Source organism: Rhinolophus sinicus, chromosome 9, assembly GCF_057876585.1.
Source record: "Rhinolophus sinicus isolate RSI-liver-muscle chromosome 9, RSI-T2T, whole genome shotgun sequence".
NCBI classification, from domain to species: Eukaryota; Metazoa; Chordata; class Mammalia; order Chiroptera; family Rhinolophidae; genus Rhinolophus; species Rhinolophus sinicus.
In genome coordinates this window covers 15084240-15100122 of record NC_142509.1, presented here as the reverse complement: position 1 = coordinate 15100122, position 15883 = coordinate 15084240, and the positions used below count along the sequence as shown (strand labels likewise).

General features: G+C 41.5%; 1 protein-coding gene across 1 annotated transcript; it reads left to right on the top strand.

Annotated features, from left to right (window-relative positions):
* The first annotated feature begins 3061 nt into the window (after positions 1-3061).
* Positions 3062-15560, top strand: EI24 (EI24 autophagy associated transmembrane protein). Its single transcript, XM_019710529.3, has 11 exons — positions 3062-3269; positions 5510-5622; positions 8553-8698; positions 9287-9347; positions 10201-10267; positions 10751-10875; positions 11258-11377; positions 11750-11861; positions 12560-12671; positions 13088-13162; positions 14537-15560. The coding sequence occupies exons 2-11, from the start codon at positions 5581-5583 to the stop codon at positions 14697-14699; spliced, it is 1023 nt and encodes a 340-aa protein (XP_019566088.1). The 5' UTR covers positions 3062-3269; positions 5510-5580; the 3' UTR covers positions 14700-15560.
* Positions 15561-15883: the final 323 nt, after the last annotated feature.

The window sequence follows — 15883 nt, the reverse complement described above, 5'->3', positions numbered from 1 at the left end:
ATTGTGAACAACAGCTCTCCCTCAAGCTGGCCTGTTGTGAGCAGCCAGAGGTTGGTGTGAGCTGCTGCGGGCTATCATGTGCTGGCATGAGTGGCTGGTGGCCAGTGTGAGTGGCTGGCAGCCATCGTGAGCTGCTATGTGCTGCTGTGGGCTACCGTGTGCTGCCATGAGTGGCAGTGGCCAGTGTGAGTGGCTGGCAGCTAGCGTTTGTGGCCGGCAGCCATCGTGGGCAGCCAGCAGCCGGGGAGAGCTGCCGTGAGATGCTGTGAGTGGCCGACCAATGACTGGTGACCGACTGCCTCAGCTGCGGGAAGCACAAGGCTCATAATGCCAGCAGGGGCCAGGGAGCTGTGTCCTACACAACTACACTGAGAAACAACGGCTTGAACCGGAGTGCAGGGGGAGGTGGAAGAAAGGGGGGAAAAAAACTTAAAAAAAAAAAAAAAAGAAAGAAAGGGGCATGGCACTGGGAATCTGAAAAACCTGGTTGGAATGTTTTATCAGTTACAACACTTAAATGGTTGTTGTGAAATAACAAATATGAAAGGCCTGATATGTAGTAGATGCTTAATAAATCATAGAATTTCTCTCCCCTGAAAGATTCCAAGGTTAGAAACTAAGATATATCTGGCTTCTAGATCTGGTATTGTCACCAATTCATTAAATCATGGAACCAGAGTTAGAAGGGACCTTCATATCGGTACGATTTATTTTAGCAGCCTTGTGTTATAGATACAGAAACTAGGCTCATAGCTAAACTGGAGATCAGTCTTCCCAGTTCAGTGCTCTACCTCACAGCTTCCTCAATTGTAAAATTAGGGAGATAATACCCGCACTTAACTTGTCTCACAGGTGGCCTCTAATCTTATATAAGTATGTGAGAACACTTTAAAAATGCGAGGTATAATTATTATTGTTTGTTCATTCTAGATTGTGTTATACATGTGTCATGCAGGGTCTCTGTTCCTACTCCCCGCACAAGAATGCAGGATACAGTGAGGCCAAAAAGGAACGACATAAGAGCCATAGATAGGGGAGTCATATCATTATATTCTTGATGGTGGCTGGTCAAGACACAAAAGCAAACATCCGTCAGTACCCCAACAGGGTGTCTTCCTGCACCCCAGTCTTGCTTGTGGCGGGTGAGATACAGGACATAGGATCCACATGATTTGCAATCCGCCATCCACGCTTGCTAACCCCACTTGCTAGCCGCAATCTGCAGTCCGTTTCTCTGCCAACCAACCAGCCCCCTTGCTAACTGCAATCTGAGCTTGCTAGCTCAGCCACGGAAGCTATATCAGTGTCCAATGGCTAACTGGTTACAACTGATGGCCAGCTAGTCACAGCTGATGGCCATCTACTACCCGAGCCAGCACCTTTCCACGTGAGGTCGAGAGCCTGGAAACTGTTCTCCTGGCTCTGTCCCCACAACATGTTTGGATTTGTAAGATTTCCTTCCATCAAGTAAGTTGAAGTAGACGCATATCTATACTTTCTAAATTCACACTTTTGAGAAAGGATAGTTTGGAGCAATTGCTACTATTGTAATTAATAATTACAATAATCAGTTTATCATTAAACCACTTAAATGTCTTTATAACAAGATATCTAAGCCTCAACAGATGAATTGCTTATTTTAATCAAATTAAAATTCCAAAAAAAGAGAAATCTTTTCTATACAGTTCCTAATAATAAACAGTTGAAGAGATTTACTCATGGGACAAGAGGAAAATTTTAGAATGTCTCCTCTTTGTAATGAATTTAGTGGTGGAGTAAACAAAAGTATTTATGAGAAAAGGAAACTTGACTGGATATTTCTATAATAGATCTATTCTCATTGAAAACAAGATTATTACCCATAGCTGAAACAAATAAGAAAAAAGGTCCTCCCCCTCCCTACAGTTTACATATATAAATCTCTTGTTGGCCTTTTATTATTTCAGGGCTTCTACTATTGTGAATGCTTCATACCCTTCATTCCCTTCTCTGAACTTGTTAGTTTCAACTTCTAGCATTCTCTTCCTTAAAGAGAAGATAAGGTTTCAGGAGGCTCAGGGTAGGAGATTAGTTTATTCTGGAAAGGGGCTGGCTGTAAGTTGAGCCAGGGAGACAAGGTCAACAACCGCTTTGCCCACTGAACCGTAAGAGTCAGGAAGCCTGGGTATTCATTCTGTCACTGATCTTAACTCATTTGACATCTGGGCTTCAGGTTTCCCCAAAATGGAAGATTGCACTAAATAACTTCTAGTTGCAAAAATCTTATTCTGTAGGTGGCCCTAGCACTAGCAGCTCGAAGCATAGCTAGAAGGGAAGGAAAATAGGAAGAATGGGGTATGAGATGTAAGTTGGGAATAGAGGAGAAAGAGGTTATTGGTGGGGCTTGATGGTTTGATGCCAAGATATTGCCGTCCATGGGGTAGAAGTGGATTGGTGGGGATGGAAAGGAAACGTTTTATTTTTATTTATTTTTATCTTTTTATCTCCACCGTCACTTTGCAGTCAGAGTACACGCCTAATGCAGCCGAATGGCATAGTGGCTTGTCCTAGTAATCATTTTGAGTGAAGTTTGACTTAAACCTCATCATTGCTTCATACCGTTTGGTTACAGAACCACATAAACCAAGGTGACCTCTGTATTTTACTGTTCTCTTGTCGTCAGGCTTCATAGGATTTCGTAAGGACTAGCAACCCTGCGGAAGTAAGTTGGGGAGGGCCAAGAACAGGAATGACGGATCAGGAAGGGGCGGGTTGGGGAAGCGGTCGGAGAAGCCTGGGCGTCCCCGGACGCCGTGCGGGACGTGCGCGGGCCCCGTGGACAGACTGCATTTCCCAGACTCCATCGCCCCATGTTGCCCTCCGCCCCCACTTGGGCGGCTTCATTGAGCGCCCACCCGACTTCCCAGCGGCCGGGTGCAGCTGGGGCATTGCCCCGTGAGACCTCGGCTCAGGCCCGGTCCACAGCCGCTGCGGCCACGCCCCCTCTGCCCCTGGTGGCTCGGCGCCAGCCGACTTCCCACCGCCCCGCGCGTCCCAGGCATGCCCAGTGCGGGCGCCGCTTGGCCCCGCCTCCTCCGCCCTGGGCGGCTGGGCTCTGAGCCCGCAGACTTCCCACCGCCCCGCGCGCCCCGGGCATGCCCAGTGTGGGCGCAGCGGCCTCGGCCCTGGGAGCGCCCTGGCGGCAGCCGGCGGTCGGGCGCGGAGGAGCCGAGCCGACCGCGGTGGGCGAGGGTCCGGGCTGGGCCGGAGCCGGGCGGCGGAGCTGCCAGGTAGGTGCAAGCTCGGCGGAGCCAGGCCCGTGGGGCGCGGCAGGGCCCTGGGCGTAAGGTTGGCGTAAGGGGCGTGTGGTTAGGGCAGCGACGGCCAGCAGGGCCCCAGTGCGGGGTCGTGTGGTTGAGGGAGTGGCTCTGCGAGAGACCCCCGGCCAGAAGGTGCTGGCAGGAGCCGGCCCAAGGCCGCAGCCCTGGGGAGAACGCCCAGGTGCCGCTGTCCTTAATCCCCGTGTGACTGAGGTGAGCAGCTCCGCGCCTGGTGCCCAGCTTTCGTTGCGGAGGGAGACTCTGGTTTTCAGTCGGAATTGCAGAGGACGCACGGGAGACGCTTCCGAGCGGACCTGGAGCCAGTCCCGGAGCCCCTGAGAGCAGGTTGCTCACCTTTCCCGCCCCTGGGGTGCATCTGACCGCTTCTTGCTTTCCAAACTTGGGCTCCGTGGCTTAGAAAAAGTGAAAAGTGCAGGGCTGTGCCTCAGTAGATGCCTCCTAAGTTCTAATGACTGTGAGGCATTTAGTGGCCAGGTGCATTTACAGGGTGAAGAGACATTTTGTCCATGGGATGGAGGCTCGGGGTAAACAATCCTCTTTGCGAAACTGGAGTAAAAAGTCCGACTGAGGGTTAGAACACCAGGGTTTTCAAGTTCCCTGTAGTCCTTCACTTGCTGTCATCTTGGGCAAACCATTTAACTTCAGAGACTCAGTTTCTCCATCTGTAAAATGATGTGAACCAGATGAATCTTCTTTCCTTCCAGCTCAGTTGGAAGTTTCCCCCTGCGTTGTTCAGTCTCTGAGCACAAATTGTGGCAAGTTACTTTTTTCCATGCCTAAGTTTTCAAGCCGGTAATTCACCAAATGTTCCTGTAGGAAGGCTGCTAGGATCTCTGTAAAAAATTAACGTGACTTGTCCTTCCAAGACCAATGTTGCTCAGTAGTTTACCTGCCACTTGGTACATGCAGAAGCCAGGTGTTTATGGCCATGGTTCAAATAACACAGCTGTTCCCCTGGACTAGGACTGACATGCTTCCCGCTCCCTGTCCTTGTCCTGTGAGAAGTCCAGACTAAGTAACTTGGCTTCCTTAAACTCCCAAACTAGCTCATTCTGTAGTGGGATTATGTTTATAGAGAATAAGGTTTTTTTTCATGTTATTGCACTTTATGCTTAAAAACCTATGAAGGTTTTAATACCCTTAATTTATAGAAAAGGAAGTAGTTGGTTAAGAGTGAATTCATGATAGTTTTTACAAACTAGTGTCTTGTGTGTCATCATTGAGCATTTTACTATTCACCTGGCACGGAAGGTGAATAGTAAAATGCTCAATGATGATACTCTGAGCTGTGTTTAGGTGGGAGAATTAACGGAAGTTTCTTATTCTAGAAACTCTCCACCTGAAATAAGTGCATCTGTGTAGGATTTCACCTAAGGGGCAGATGGTTCATACTGTGTTGTGCAAGTTGCCTTGCTCTTGTGTATTCCCTGCTCTTTCAATTCTGGGTGGCAGTAGTCCAGTTGGGTCAATAGGTACAGCTTGGTAAAGTGGTTGTAGGTCAGGGAAAGTGTGCTTATGTTTTGAAATTTGAGGTTTATACAAGCTGCCTGTGAAATTCTGTCATTATGATCTCTCTTCAATTGAGAATACTCTAGGTTAGTTTAGTCAGGTTTGAGAACTTTAGAATCTCAAGTTCTTAATAACATTTTTGAAAAATGTTAACATATGTTTTACATATTTAAAATTGGAAAACATATGGAGGCCTATTTGGAGGGTTTGGTGGGAAATTTCACATCAGACCTTAAACTTAACCTGTGTGCCAGAGGGTCCTGTGTATGAAATGCATATTTAGTCATTTTTGTGAGAACTTTCATCTTGCTCTTATATTTTCATTCCAGTGTTTGAGGTTATATATCAAGCATAAATCTCACTTAAGAAGATATTGGAATGTGTGTGTGGGGGGGGAGTTAGGACCATCAAGGCACAGAGGAAACTACTGGTCCCAGAGCAATTTAGTCTGTAAAAGTGAAAGAATGATAAGCAATTTAAAAAAAATTATTGATTTCAGATTTCAGCAGTTGCAGGTATAACCTTACTTAGTTCAATGTGTTAGTAGCTATCTAAGTGCTAGAATCTACTGCACTCCTGTTAGAGATATGAGTATGTGGAAAATGGCATCATGCAGAAATGCACATGAAATTATCTTACAATAAATATATTTTACCCCTTTATGCTCCGTCTGTTTCCAGGTCCTTCATGATGAAAGATTTTGAGATGCTTCTCTCTCCTCTGTGTGGTTGGTAGTTTGGGTGGTGAAGAGATGGCTGACAGTGTCAAAACCTTTCTCCAGGACCTTGCCAGGGTGAGTACATCGAGCCATTCTTGATCCTTTTGCTACAGGAACTGGCTAGGGAATCCTTTAGGTGTTTTGGAATTTATATCATTTGTTGGGTCTTTCACATACAGGTTTCCATTCTAATGGACACTACTCAAGAGATAGTTATTACCCTGCATCTTGCAGAGAGTTGATAGACCCGTCTGGTGAATGTCTCTAGTATCAGAACCCTGGTCAACTTGGCTCCAGAGCCTTTCTTTCTTTTTTTTTAAACTTTATTTTGGAATAATTTTAAACTTACAGAAAAGTTGCAAGGTATTAGAGAGTTCCCCTGTATCCTTTACCAGTTTCTGCTAATGTTAACATCTTCTGTAACTGTGATACATTGGTCAAAACTAAGCAATGAACATTGGTACACTACTATTACCTAAACTACATTTAGATTTACATTAGAGAACATCCCCCTCACCCCCTATTTTACATGGTGTAGATGATGATGCTCTAGGAAAGTATCCCATAAAGATCTGTTTAGGTCCTAAGTCACCCAGATTTCCAATAGCATAAAATTCTGTTGTAGTGGCTGTCTGAGGTCTAATGACGGAGTTGTAGCCCCTGTAGCTATACTCCTGGGAGCAGGAGAGAGGCCTTTTCTGATTGGGTGGGGCAGGGGTTGGGTGGGGTGGGGCTCGGTGTTCCTCAATGGGGATGTTTAAAATTTTACTTTTGAATTAAAGGGGAATCAAAGGAGTCTTAGAAGGGCCAAAGAGACTTCATGTAATGTGATCTACTTTTAATACCTTTACCTTGCCATCTTGTGTGATAAAATTTCAACCCTGGATCAGTTCTACAATGTATACTTTACGTGTATGTCTGCCCCACAAGACTATAAATGTCTCAGAGGGTGGGATCCTGTCATCATTCAGCACGTACTAGGCCCTCAACCATTTGAACTTAACTGTCTTAAATATATAATTATTTGTGGAAAATTTCGAAGTTAAAAGCAAAATAAGACTAAAAAGTACTCATAGGTTAAAGATTAAGTGCACACTGTGCCAATTTGTGCTCCTGTCAGTGGGGAGTTCATAAACTTGCTCATTTCTCTGTATCCTAGCAATTATCTCTAAAATGTTTTAGTCCATAACAATAGGTAGAAATGCCGTCCTTAAATCCAGGTTCACCATTGCTTCCAGAATGCCGTTTTAAATTTTTTGCTGCTGCTTCACAAAGTCGAATACCCATGTGCCACCAGTCTACTTTGGACATAGAAGTGTTGTGGCACTTATTTAAACTATAGTTTTTTGTTTACTTGTATACTTTTCCTCCTAAGTTAATGGTTCTTGAGCATTTCCATGTGGCCCATGTCCAGCTCATTGAAGATACTTAGTGTGTGCGTGGGTAGATGAGTGAATTCAGTCATTGGACTAAATGATAGGCAGTTCTGGTGTTTGTAGCCAACAGTAACCTTTCTGCTGCTGGAGCTCTTCCAATATGTTTGGCAAGTACCTCTGTCACTGACTTAACAACCCTCTCCCCATCATACATTCTTTACATTCTTTAAGGACGTCCTCCTGCAGCTACAGTGCCATGTTGTTTGTTTCTGTCTTATTGGTGTATTCTTTTCCTACAGCTTCATGTTTTTACAGTAGTTATTTGTGTCTTTCAACAACCTTGGTCCAGCCTTGGTCCTTTCTAGAGACCAATGTTTAATTTATCCTTGTATCATTAATTTAGTAAAGGATATTGATCATACTGTAGGCTTTTGATTGATATTGGAAGAGTATAGGGGAGGTCAGTAACTTGGCTTTATAGTATTAATAAGTGTGGAGGGATTGGAAAACCACTATATTGCAACCATGTTATTCAAGACTGGTTTGGGTAAAAATTGTGAATGGGTGCTAAATCTAGGGGCGAGAACTTCAGCAGAGTATTTGGATGGTCTCTTGCAATCATACAATAGAGAAGCTGGATAACAGCTTGACTGAGTATGTAAAATTAGCGTCACTAGCAAGAACAGATAGACATCGTGTGCCTCTGGATGTTATACCTTGGAGTGCACACCATCTCTTATGTGAGATTCCTGCCAAAACTGTGAAACCTGGGTCTAACCATGAGGAAACAAACGTAAATTGAGGGAATACCACAAAATATTTGGCCCACATATTTCAAAAAAACTAAGGAGCTGTTCCTGAGTAAAGGAGACTAAAGAGACATGACAAAGTAAATACAATATGTGATTCTGAACTGAATTCTGATACTTGATGGGTAAAAATGAGATAGAAGGCATTATTGGGACAAATAGAAAAATTGGAATATGGACTGTAAAGTATTTCAATATTAAATTTCTTGAATTGATAACTCTTGTGGTTATATAAAAAATACCATTGTTCTTAGGAAATAACACACTGAAGAATTAAAAGTAAAGGGAAATGATTATAGCAACCTCCTCTCAAATGATTCAGAAAAAAATGTGTGTATATATAAATAATAAATGTAACAAAATATTAATCTGATGAACCTGGAGAAAAGGGTATTAGGAAGTTCTCCATTTTTGCAACTCTTCTGCAAATTGGGAATTATTTCAGAATAAAGAAATATCAAGGTTCCCTTAAGTCATGTAGCAAAATAAATACAGTGGTTTCCATTGTGATTTTACTTTACTGTATGTAACTTTGGAAAATATTCCCTTATCCATAATCTTCCCTCTTTAAAAATAATACTCTCGTCCAGAAACTAATATAAAATATTACTGAATGTCAACTATAATTTAAAAAAATAGCCATGGGGACATGTAGTGCAGCATGGGGAATATAGTCAATAATGTTCTAATAACGACATACAGTGTCAGGTGGGAAGTAGACTTGTTGGGGTGATCACTTTGTAAGTTATGTAAATGTACGATCACTGTGGTGTTCTTTACGCCTGAAACTAATAAAAGATAATAATACTCTTGTCTATAGGGAATCAAAGACTCCATCTGGGGAATTTGTACCATCTCAAAGCTAGATGCTCGAATTCAGCAAAAGAGAGAGGAGCAGCGTCGAAGAAGGGCAAGTAGTGTCCTGGCACAGAGGAGAGCCCAGAGCATAGAGAGGAAGCAAGAGAGGTAAGGAGTGGAGGCTGGTGTGAGAAGAGTCTAAGCTCCCTCCCAGAAGGCACTTTAGGAAGTGACTGACCCTTAGTATACAGTTAAGACCCTACATAGTGTAGTGACTTGGACTTTTAGTGCCCCATTATTTTTTATACTTTCTCCCCCCAAAATGTTATAAGTGATTCGCCACTCCCCTAATACATACACTGAATTAAACTAGGGTCTTGCAATAATCCTTGTTCAAATGTCATGGTATTTAAACAAAAAAAATCAGAATGGTGACTAGAGAACCACAAAAAAATTACTTGGATTGATAGATACTTCTAGGAGAGCCTATGTGGATTTATTGATTGATAGAACTTCAGACATCCTCTTTAATCTTCTCCAATCTTGGATTTTAGAAAATAAATCTTTTGTTTTAAGAAAAGCTGCTTCTCTAGAAATACTTTTAGCCTTTTCTCATCAACATTAGGAAAACATTAGGAGAACAGTGGGTGCTGGAAAAATAATACCAATGAATCATATAAAATGGAGAGCTACTGAATGACAATATGGAAATGACCTATATGCCTTGTAAGCTAAATATATGTGGTCTTCTTCCAGTGAGCCACGTATTGTCAGTAGAATTTTCCAGTGCTGCGCTTGGAATGGTGGAGTATTTTGGGTGAGTTCTTTTTCATCAAATTCCAGGTGCCTTATAAGCATTTTCACATTGTTGCTATGTTCATAGTTCTCAACTGGTTTCTTTAAACTGAGACAAGTAGCTTTTCACCTGCTGATACATACGTAAGACTATAACTCAGGGTTCTGTGCAACTGCAGTGATTTTATTCAAGTGCAGAGAACACTTGTATGTAAATAAAGGGATAGCTCTGAATATACACTTTTATTTTTCTTAGAAAATGACTTATTCACAAGTTTTAATGTTATAGGTAACAGTTTCTCTTAACATTGCCTGGGCAGTTTGGCTAAGAGGGGGATCAGAGGGGAAGGACAGATGGACAAGGGCAAGGTTCTCCTCTCATCTGGTCGTAGCAATCTACTAGAATTGATATCTATTGAGATCCACACCAGGAAAGATTGCCTACAATTAACAGGACCAATAAGGCCTTAAGTGAAATTTGAGTACTTTGAAGAACAGGTAGTTAAATTTTTCCTTTGATTTAGAACTCAGCATAAATCAGGTTTCCTTAATTTAAACATTTCGCAGATGTTTTCAGGTGTTAGCTTTAATTAATACAATATTACTGTGTACTTAGTATAATCCTGTATTTTGTCCTGAATACTATTTGAAATGTTCTACTATGCCCCCAAAAGTTTTACTGTTTTTATAGGCATTGTCAGGTCTGTAACTCTGAGTTGGAGTATTGGGAATAGAAATGGGTCCAATTTTGGTGCCCCTTCAGGCCTTCTAATTTATAAAAGAAACCTCTATCTGGAAAACAAATTACACTGAAACTTGGAACTCATGTTTTAAAGAGGGCTTTTAATGTTTACCTTATTGCTTCTTTCCTTTAGCTCAGTCTCCTCTTGTTTTATCGAGTGTTTATTCCTGTGCTTCAGTCAGTAACTGCCCAAATTATTGGTAAGTACATACAGTGCTGTCTGCCTGGGATGGAGCTGGGAGATTGTTTCCCGTTTCCTTCAGTTTATTGAACACTTCCTATGTAGTAGGAGCTTGGGCTGTTTTTAACTCAAACCTTTCAACAACCCTGTGAGTGGGTATTAGTTATAAATAACATTTTAGTTGCCAAGATTAAAGCGTTAGTAAATGGCAGAGCTAGGATTTAAACCCGGGTAGTTTTCTGTGTTGTGTACGGCCACCAGGTAAGCAGGTTTGTCTCAAGGTAAGCAGCACATATCTATGGCTACTCTGAGCTGGAGTTGTAGCCAGAATTTGGTGTGTCTGTAAAGAATAAGACTGTGAAAAAGGTGCAGTGATGTGCCGGCAAGAAACAAAGGTGGTGTGTGTGGTTTCAGGGAGAGGGCAGATAGTCACAAACTAGGGGTTTGGGCTTCTGGTTTTCCATTTTCTCCAGTTAAACTGATAACTTTTCCCCTTTTTCAGGTGACCCGTCACTACATGGAGATGTTTGGTCATGGCTGGAATTCTTCCTCACGTCAATTTTCAGTGCTCTTTGGGTGCTCCCCCTGTTTGTGCTTAGCAAAGTTGTGAATGCCATTTGGTTTCAAGTAGGTCCTGGGCAGAATGGAGACTGGGTCCTATAGCATGGTGGGTTGATAGGTGGCAGTTTCAGCTTGTGAAGTTAGTGGCCATGTAGGGAGCCATTCACAGCCTTAACACGTTGCGTATGGTGGGGTTTAAATCCCTCATGAAGATTCTCGTGATCCGTTACGCAATGTGTTAACCTATCTTGGTCCAGCAGCCAGTGGGTGATCTTTGTGCTTTTGTAAAATGGAATTATTATCTCAGGTCACCAAAGCATCTCACTGCGAAATGTCCAGGGGCTTTTTTCACCTGGCAGCTCTAAGGGTAGATAGGGGGCCTTAGCTTTGGGGATAGATATTAGGCCATTTAATTCCTGTTTTGGTGAGCTGCTTCCTCTGTTTACAGGATATAGCTGATCTGGCATTCGAGGTATCAGGGAGGAAGCCTCACCCATTCCCTAGTGTCAGCAAAATCATTGCTGACATGCTCTTCAACCTTCTGCTGCAGGCTCTTTTCCTCATCCAGGTGAGACCGGCCTTTTGGGCACACACACAGGCAGATTAAAAAAAAATAGTTCACTAGAGGGAGCTTCACAAAGACGACAGGGTATTGTATTTGCATTTATACTGGGGCAGATATGCTTTATTTGAGGTAATGATTTTTAAATCTTTTTTTTCACAGAAACAACTAGAGAATTTAAAAATCACAAAATGTTAAGAAACATGAATATACCTGTTCTTCCCTGCCACGCTGGGCATTTTCCACTCTCCTGCTATTCAGAAACTTGAAAAGCAACTATGCAGCTATCTAAGCAGAGAGTGATGCCTCAGAGTGACAGGTGAACAATGTTAGGTCTCTGAAGCTTTTGAATTAAGATTTTCCATGTTTGTCCTTCAGGGGATGTTTGTGAGTCTCTTTCCCATCCATCTTGTTGGTCAGCTGGTTAGTCTCCTGCATATGTCCCTTCTCTACTCGCTATACTGCTTTGAATATCGTTGGTTCAATAAAGGTAAGTCCATCTAAAGAAACTCAAAACTTGGAGGACCAGTTGGGAAATGCTGCTGCTAAGTAGACTTCTTAATACTATTCAATGCTTAGGCCCTTAGCAAACCATCTTTGGAAGGAAGTAGCCTCGTTAGCAAGAGGGAATTTACCTTTGGCTTAGGGGATTTAACCCTTAACCTTGATGCTGAAGGTACAGCAGTGTAGCATTACCTTTATGGTGCTAAATGTGATGTAGCTGTGACTGAGCCCTAAGATGGCATAAATGAGCATGAGTTATTCTGAATTAGAGAAATTAATTTGACATCAGTGCATTCAGATTCTTTTGGATATTTTAAAAGCCCTTGACATATTTGTCTGGGTGTGTATGGTAGAAAGAGGTTAATTTCTATAGGATGGCGGCCTTTTTATATGATACCTTGCTTTGTTCAAGACTAATCCTGACAAAGGCTGCTGGTGGTGTAATTTTTTTTTTTTTTTGTAATTCATAATTCACTTAGCTTGCCAGCTTTGAATTGTGATTATTAAATTATAAAAATTTTGCATAGAAGCTTCATATCAGATTGGACAATTCTGAATTACATTCTTTAGATGTGTTCTAATGGCTGACCTGTATCTAAAACTCAAACCTCAAATAATTTGACCACAGTAGTCATTTTGCTAAAAGGAAGGAAGAATTTTAATTGTATTGGCTCCTTGTTTTAGGAATTGAAATGCACCAGCGGTTGTCAAACATAGAGAGGAATTGGCCTTACTACTTCGGGTTTGGTTTGCCTTTGGCTTTCCTCACAGCAATGCAGTCCTCATACATTATCAGGTAAATTGGTTGGAGGGACTGGAAAAGAACTCAAACAAATATGCATGATAGGAGTTCCTTTCTGGAAGCCTGGTTCTGTGGTATGCATCCTGCATTCTTACTGGTCTTTAGGGAGTCAGTAGGATTTTTCTCCTCGAAAGATAGTCATAGACGTTTGTCAGTTAGTATTAACATCTAGTCTGCAGGATTTTATATGCCATATTCCTTCTTCTATGTTGCCTACTGGAGCAGTGTTAAACATAGTTAGTGCTGAGAAAAATGCCTTTTAAAAAAAAAAAAAAGTGTTTGATTTATTAAGGGTTTATCAAGCCACCATGTTAGCACTGGAGGCAAAGGAGTTTTGGGCTTCTCATATCTTCTCTAAAGTCATGGCTATTATGAAGGTGACTAATTCCTTCTTTCTTTATTTCTCACAGCGGCTGCCTCTTCTCTATCCTTTTTCCTTTATTCATTATCAGCGCCAATGAAGCAAAGACTCCTGGCAAAGCATAGTAAGTATTAGCCAGTTTTAGCCAAAGTGTAGTAAGTGGTATACAGGGTACCAAAAACATGTATACACATTTTAAGGAAAAAACTATTAAAATTGTAATACTCAATATATACCGATGACAAAAGATGAGTATAAGTAATGCTTTACTTCTGCAATTACAAGAGGTGCTCAAAGTGGTTACCATCAGTATCCAGACACTTCTGATTACAGCGAACTACTGCTTGAGCAATGCTGACCAAAGTATCCACTTGTATACATTTTTTTGGCACCCCCCCATATATATATATATACACACACATACATACATACATACATACATACATACATACATATATATATATATATATATATATATATATATATATATACATACCGTGTTTCCCCAAAAATAAGATCTAGCCGGACAATCAGCTCTAATACATCTTTTAAAGCAAAAATTAATATAAGACCAGGATTATATTATATAAGACCTGGGCTTATTTAACTATAAGACCTGGGCTTATAGTAAAATAAGACCAGGTCTTATATTAATTTTTGCTCCAAAAGACGCATTAGAGCTGATTGTCCTGCTAGGTCTTATTTTCAGGGAAACACGGTATATGTATGTATAAATGTATATATATGCATATAAATGTATGTATATATGTAAATGTTTCAAAAATTGAAGCTATTATACATATTTTTAAAAATTTAACAATTTGGTGAATAAGGCACTTGTAAACACTTGTAATTAAGCTCATTTTTGTAAGAATTATCAACTTTTTAGAAAAGTATTAGGGCCCTGTGATTTGGCTACATGAGTTTATTGATAATGATAGTAAAACAAAGTATTTTAAAATGAATCTGGAGCAGTAATACTAGCACTCCAAAAGCTTTATCACTTCAAAGAAAAGCTCAATTAATCTTTGATCAATGTAAGTCAATGAGGGTACACATATTAGGAATGTCAGCTGTTTTAGGTTTTTGCATGCTCTTTCGGTCCAGTAATACTGTGTGTGTCTTAGTAGGCTAATTGATTTTCTCTTGAAACTGTCTTAAATGAAACACATACAGCATATGATGTCTTCAAACATAGCTTGAAGTTTGTGCTTGCAGTTAGCTATAAAAAAAAGTACTTCTCGAATCAGAATTAATCTGAAATATAACTATTTCCATTAAGCTGCAATACTTCAAATGGTGGTGATTCCATTGCACTCATGACAGCAACAGGACCCACCATGTTCTTTAGTTGCTGCCTGTTTAATCCACGTGTCTAATATTTGTACTTCCTTGATCAAATTTCAGTTGTCTTATTTTCCCATGTCATATTAAATTTAAGTTGTCAGATAATTCTGATCAACTTGGGATCTAACAAATTGGATCTCTTGTCTTTTAGCCTTTTCCAGTTGCGCCTCTTTTCCTTGGTGGTTTTCTTAAGCAACAGACTTTTCCACAAGACGGTCTACCTGCAGTCTGCACTGAGTAGCTCAACCTCTGCAGAGAAGTTCCCTTCACCACATCCGTCTCCTGCCAAACTGAAGGCTGCTGCAGGCCACTGAGACACCTGCCACCCAGGGGATGAGTGGGATTGGAAGGAAGCTGTGCAGCTCTTTCCTTTTCACTTCCCCCACCAGGGAAGGCAGGACCCACTGTACTATGCCAAGGGCCCTCTGCATATTCCCTTCTCTCTCTGAGGAATTGGGATTTTTGTCTCTTGTGCACATAAGGCACAATCTTTCTGACATCAGTATGTGGATTTTTAACACCTGTGAGTCTGAAAGGGCCACAGGTTTTTCTGCAGCTCTTTTCTAGCATTTGCCAGCCCCTGTGCCTGGACTGATTTGAATACTTTTTCTCCCTGTGCCATTTACCCTCCTACCTCCCCTCCCTGCCTTCCACTACTCTTGGATGAATGGATTTTGTAATTCTAGCTGTTGTATTTTGTGGACCTGTTGTTTTTGTTGTTTTTCTGTGAAGCACATATATTGGATGGGGGAGGTAAAGGAGTATTTCAGTTGCTCCTGGTCACTCCCTTTATAGCCATCACTGTCTTGTTTCTTGTAACTCAGGTTAGATTTTGGTCTCTTGCTCCACTGCAAAAAAACAAGCCTGAAGAGATGGAACAGGAGGCAAGACCTCACAGCCAGATCTGCTGGGTTTTGAGGAGTGATTTTTCTTCCCCTTGAAGGGGAAAAAGCTTTTTTCACTGGTACATTTAAAGTTCCCCAACTACAGGGAGGTACCAGTTTTGGACAAGTGCCACTGCAACACAGAATGCTCAGAGAACCTGAACTTTTAAGCTCTGGAGGTCTGAAATTTACTGTCAGCCACTGTCGGGTCTGTCTGGTGTTTCAAAAGAATATTGGGTGCTGCAAATAGGAACTGAAGGGGTAAACTTATTAAACCCATTAAACCTGTGATTGGTTGGTGTTTTCCGTCATTTTAAAGAGACTAAATATGGGGGGAGGGGGCAGATGTCAAAACACTTGTACAATTTTAAAATGTCACAATTAAACATGAGCTGCTAGTTTCCCACGAATGTGTAATGGTTGAATTTATAAATCATCACGTCGGGAAATGTTTTCAAGGAACCCAAGACTTTGTCTTGGATAAATTTGGTTATAGTTTTTTGAGAGATTAGTCCTGAAAAATGTTCCCCGAGGAAGTTTGGATTATGTGATTATGATCATGTTAACATCTTGGAAAGAATTTGGGATTGTTGAGTTGTTTTAAAGTCTATATG

Excerpts from the sequence above, each read along its gene's own strand:
- EI24 (XM_019710529.3), top strand. The coding sequence starts at position 5,581 with ATGGCTGACAGTGTCAAAACCTTTCTCCAGGACCTTGCCAGG. Across the intron at positions 9,348-10,200 it reads GGAATGGTGGAGTATTTTGG|CTCAGTCTCCTCTTGTTTTA; the intron begins GTGAGTTCTTTT and ends TCTTTCCTTTAG. Across the intron at positions 11,862-12,559 it reads ATATCGTTGGTTCAATAAAG|GAATTGAAATGCACCAGCGG; the intron begins GTAAGTCCATCT and ends TCCTTGTTTTAG.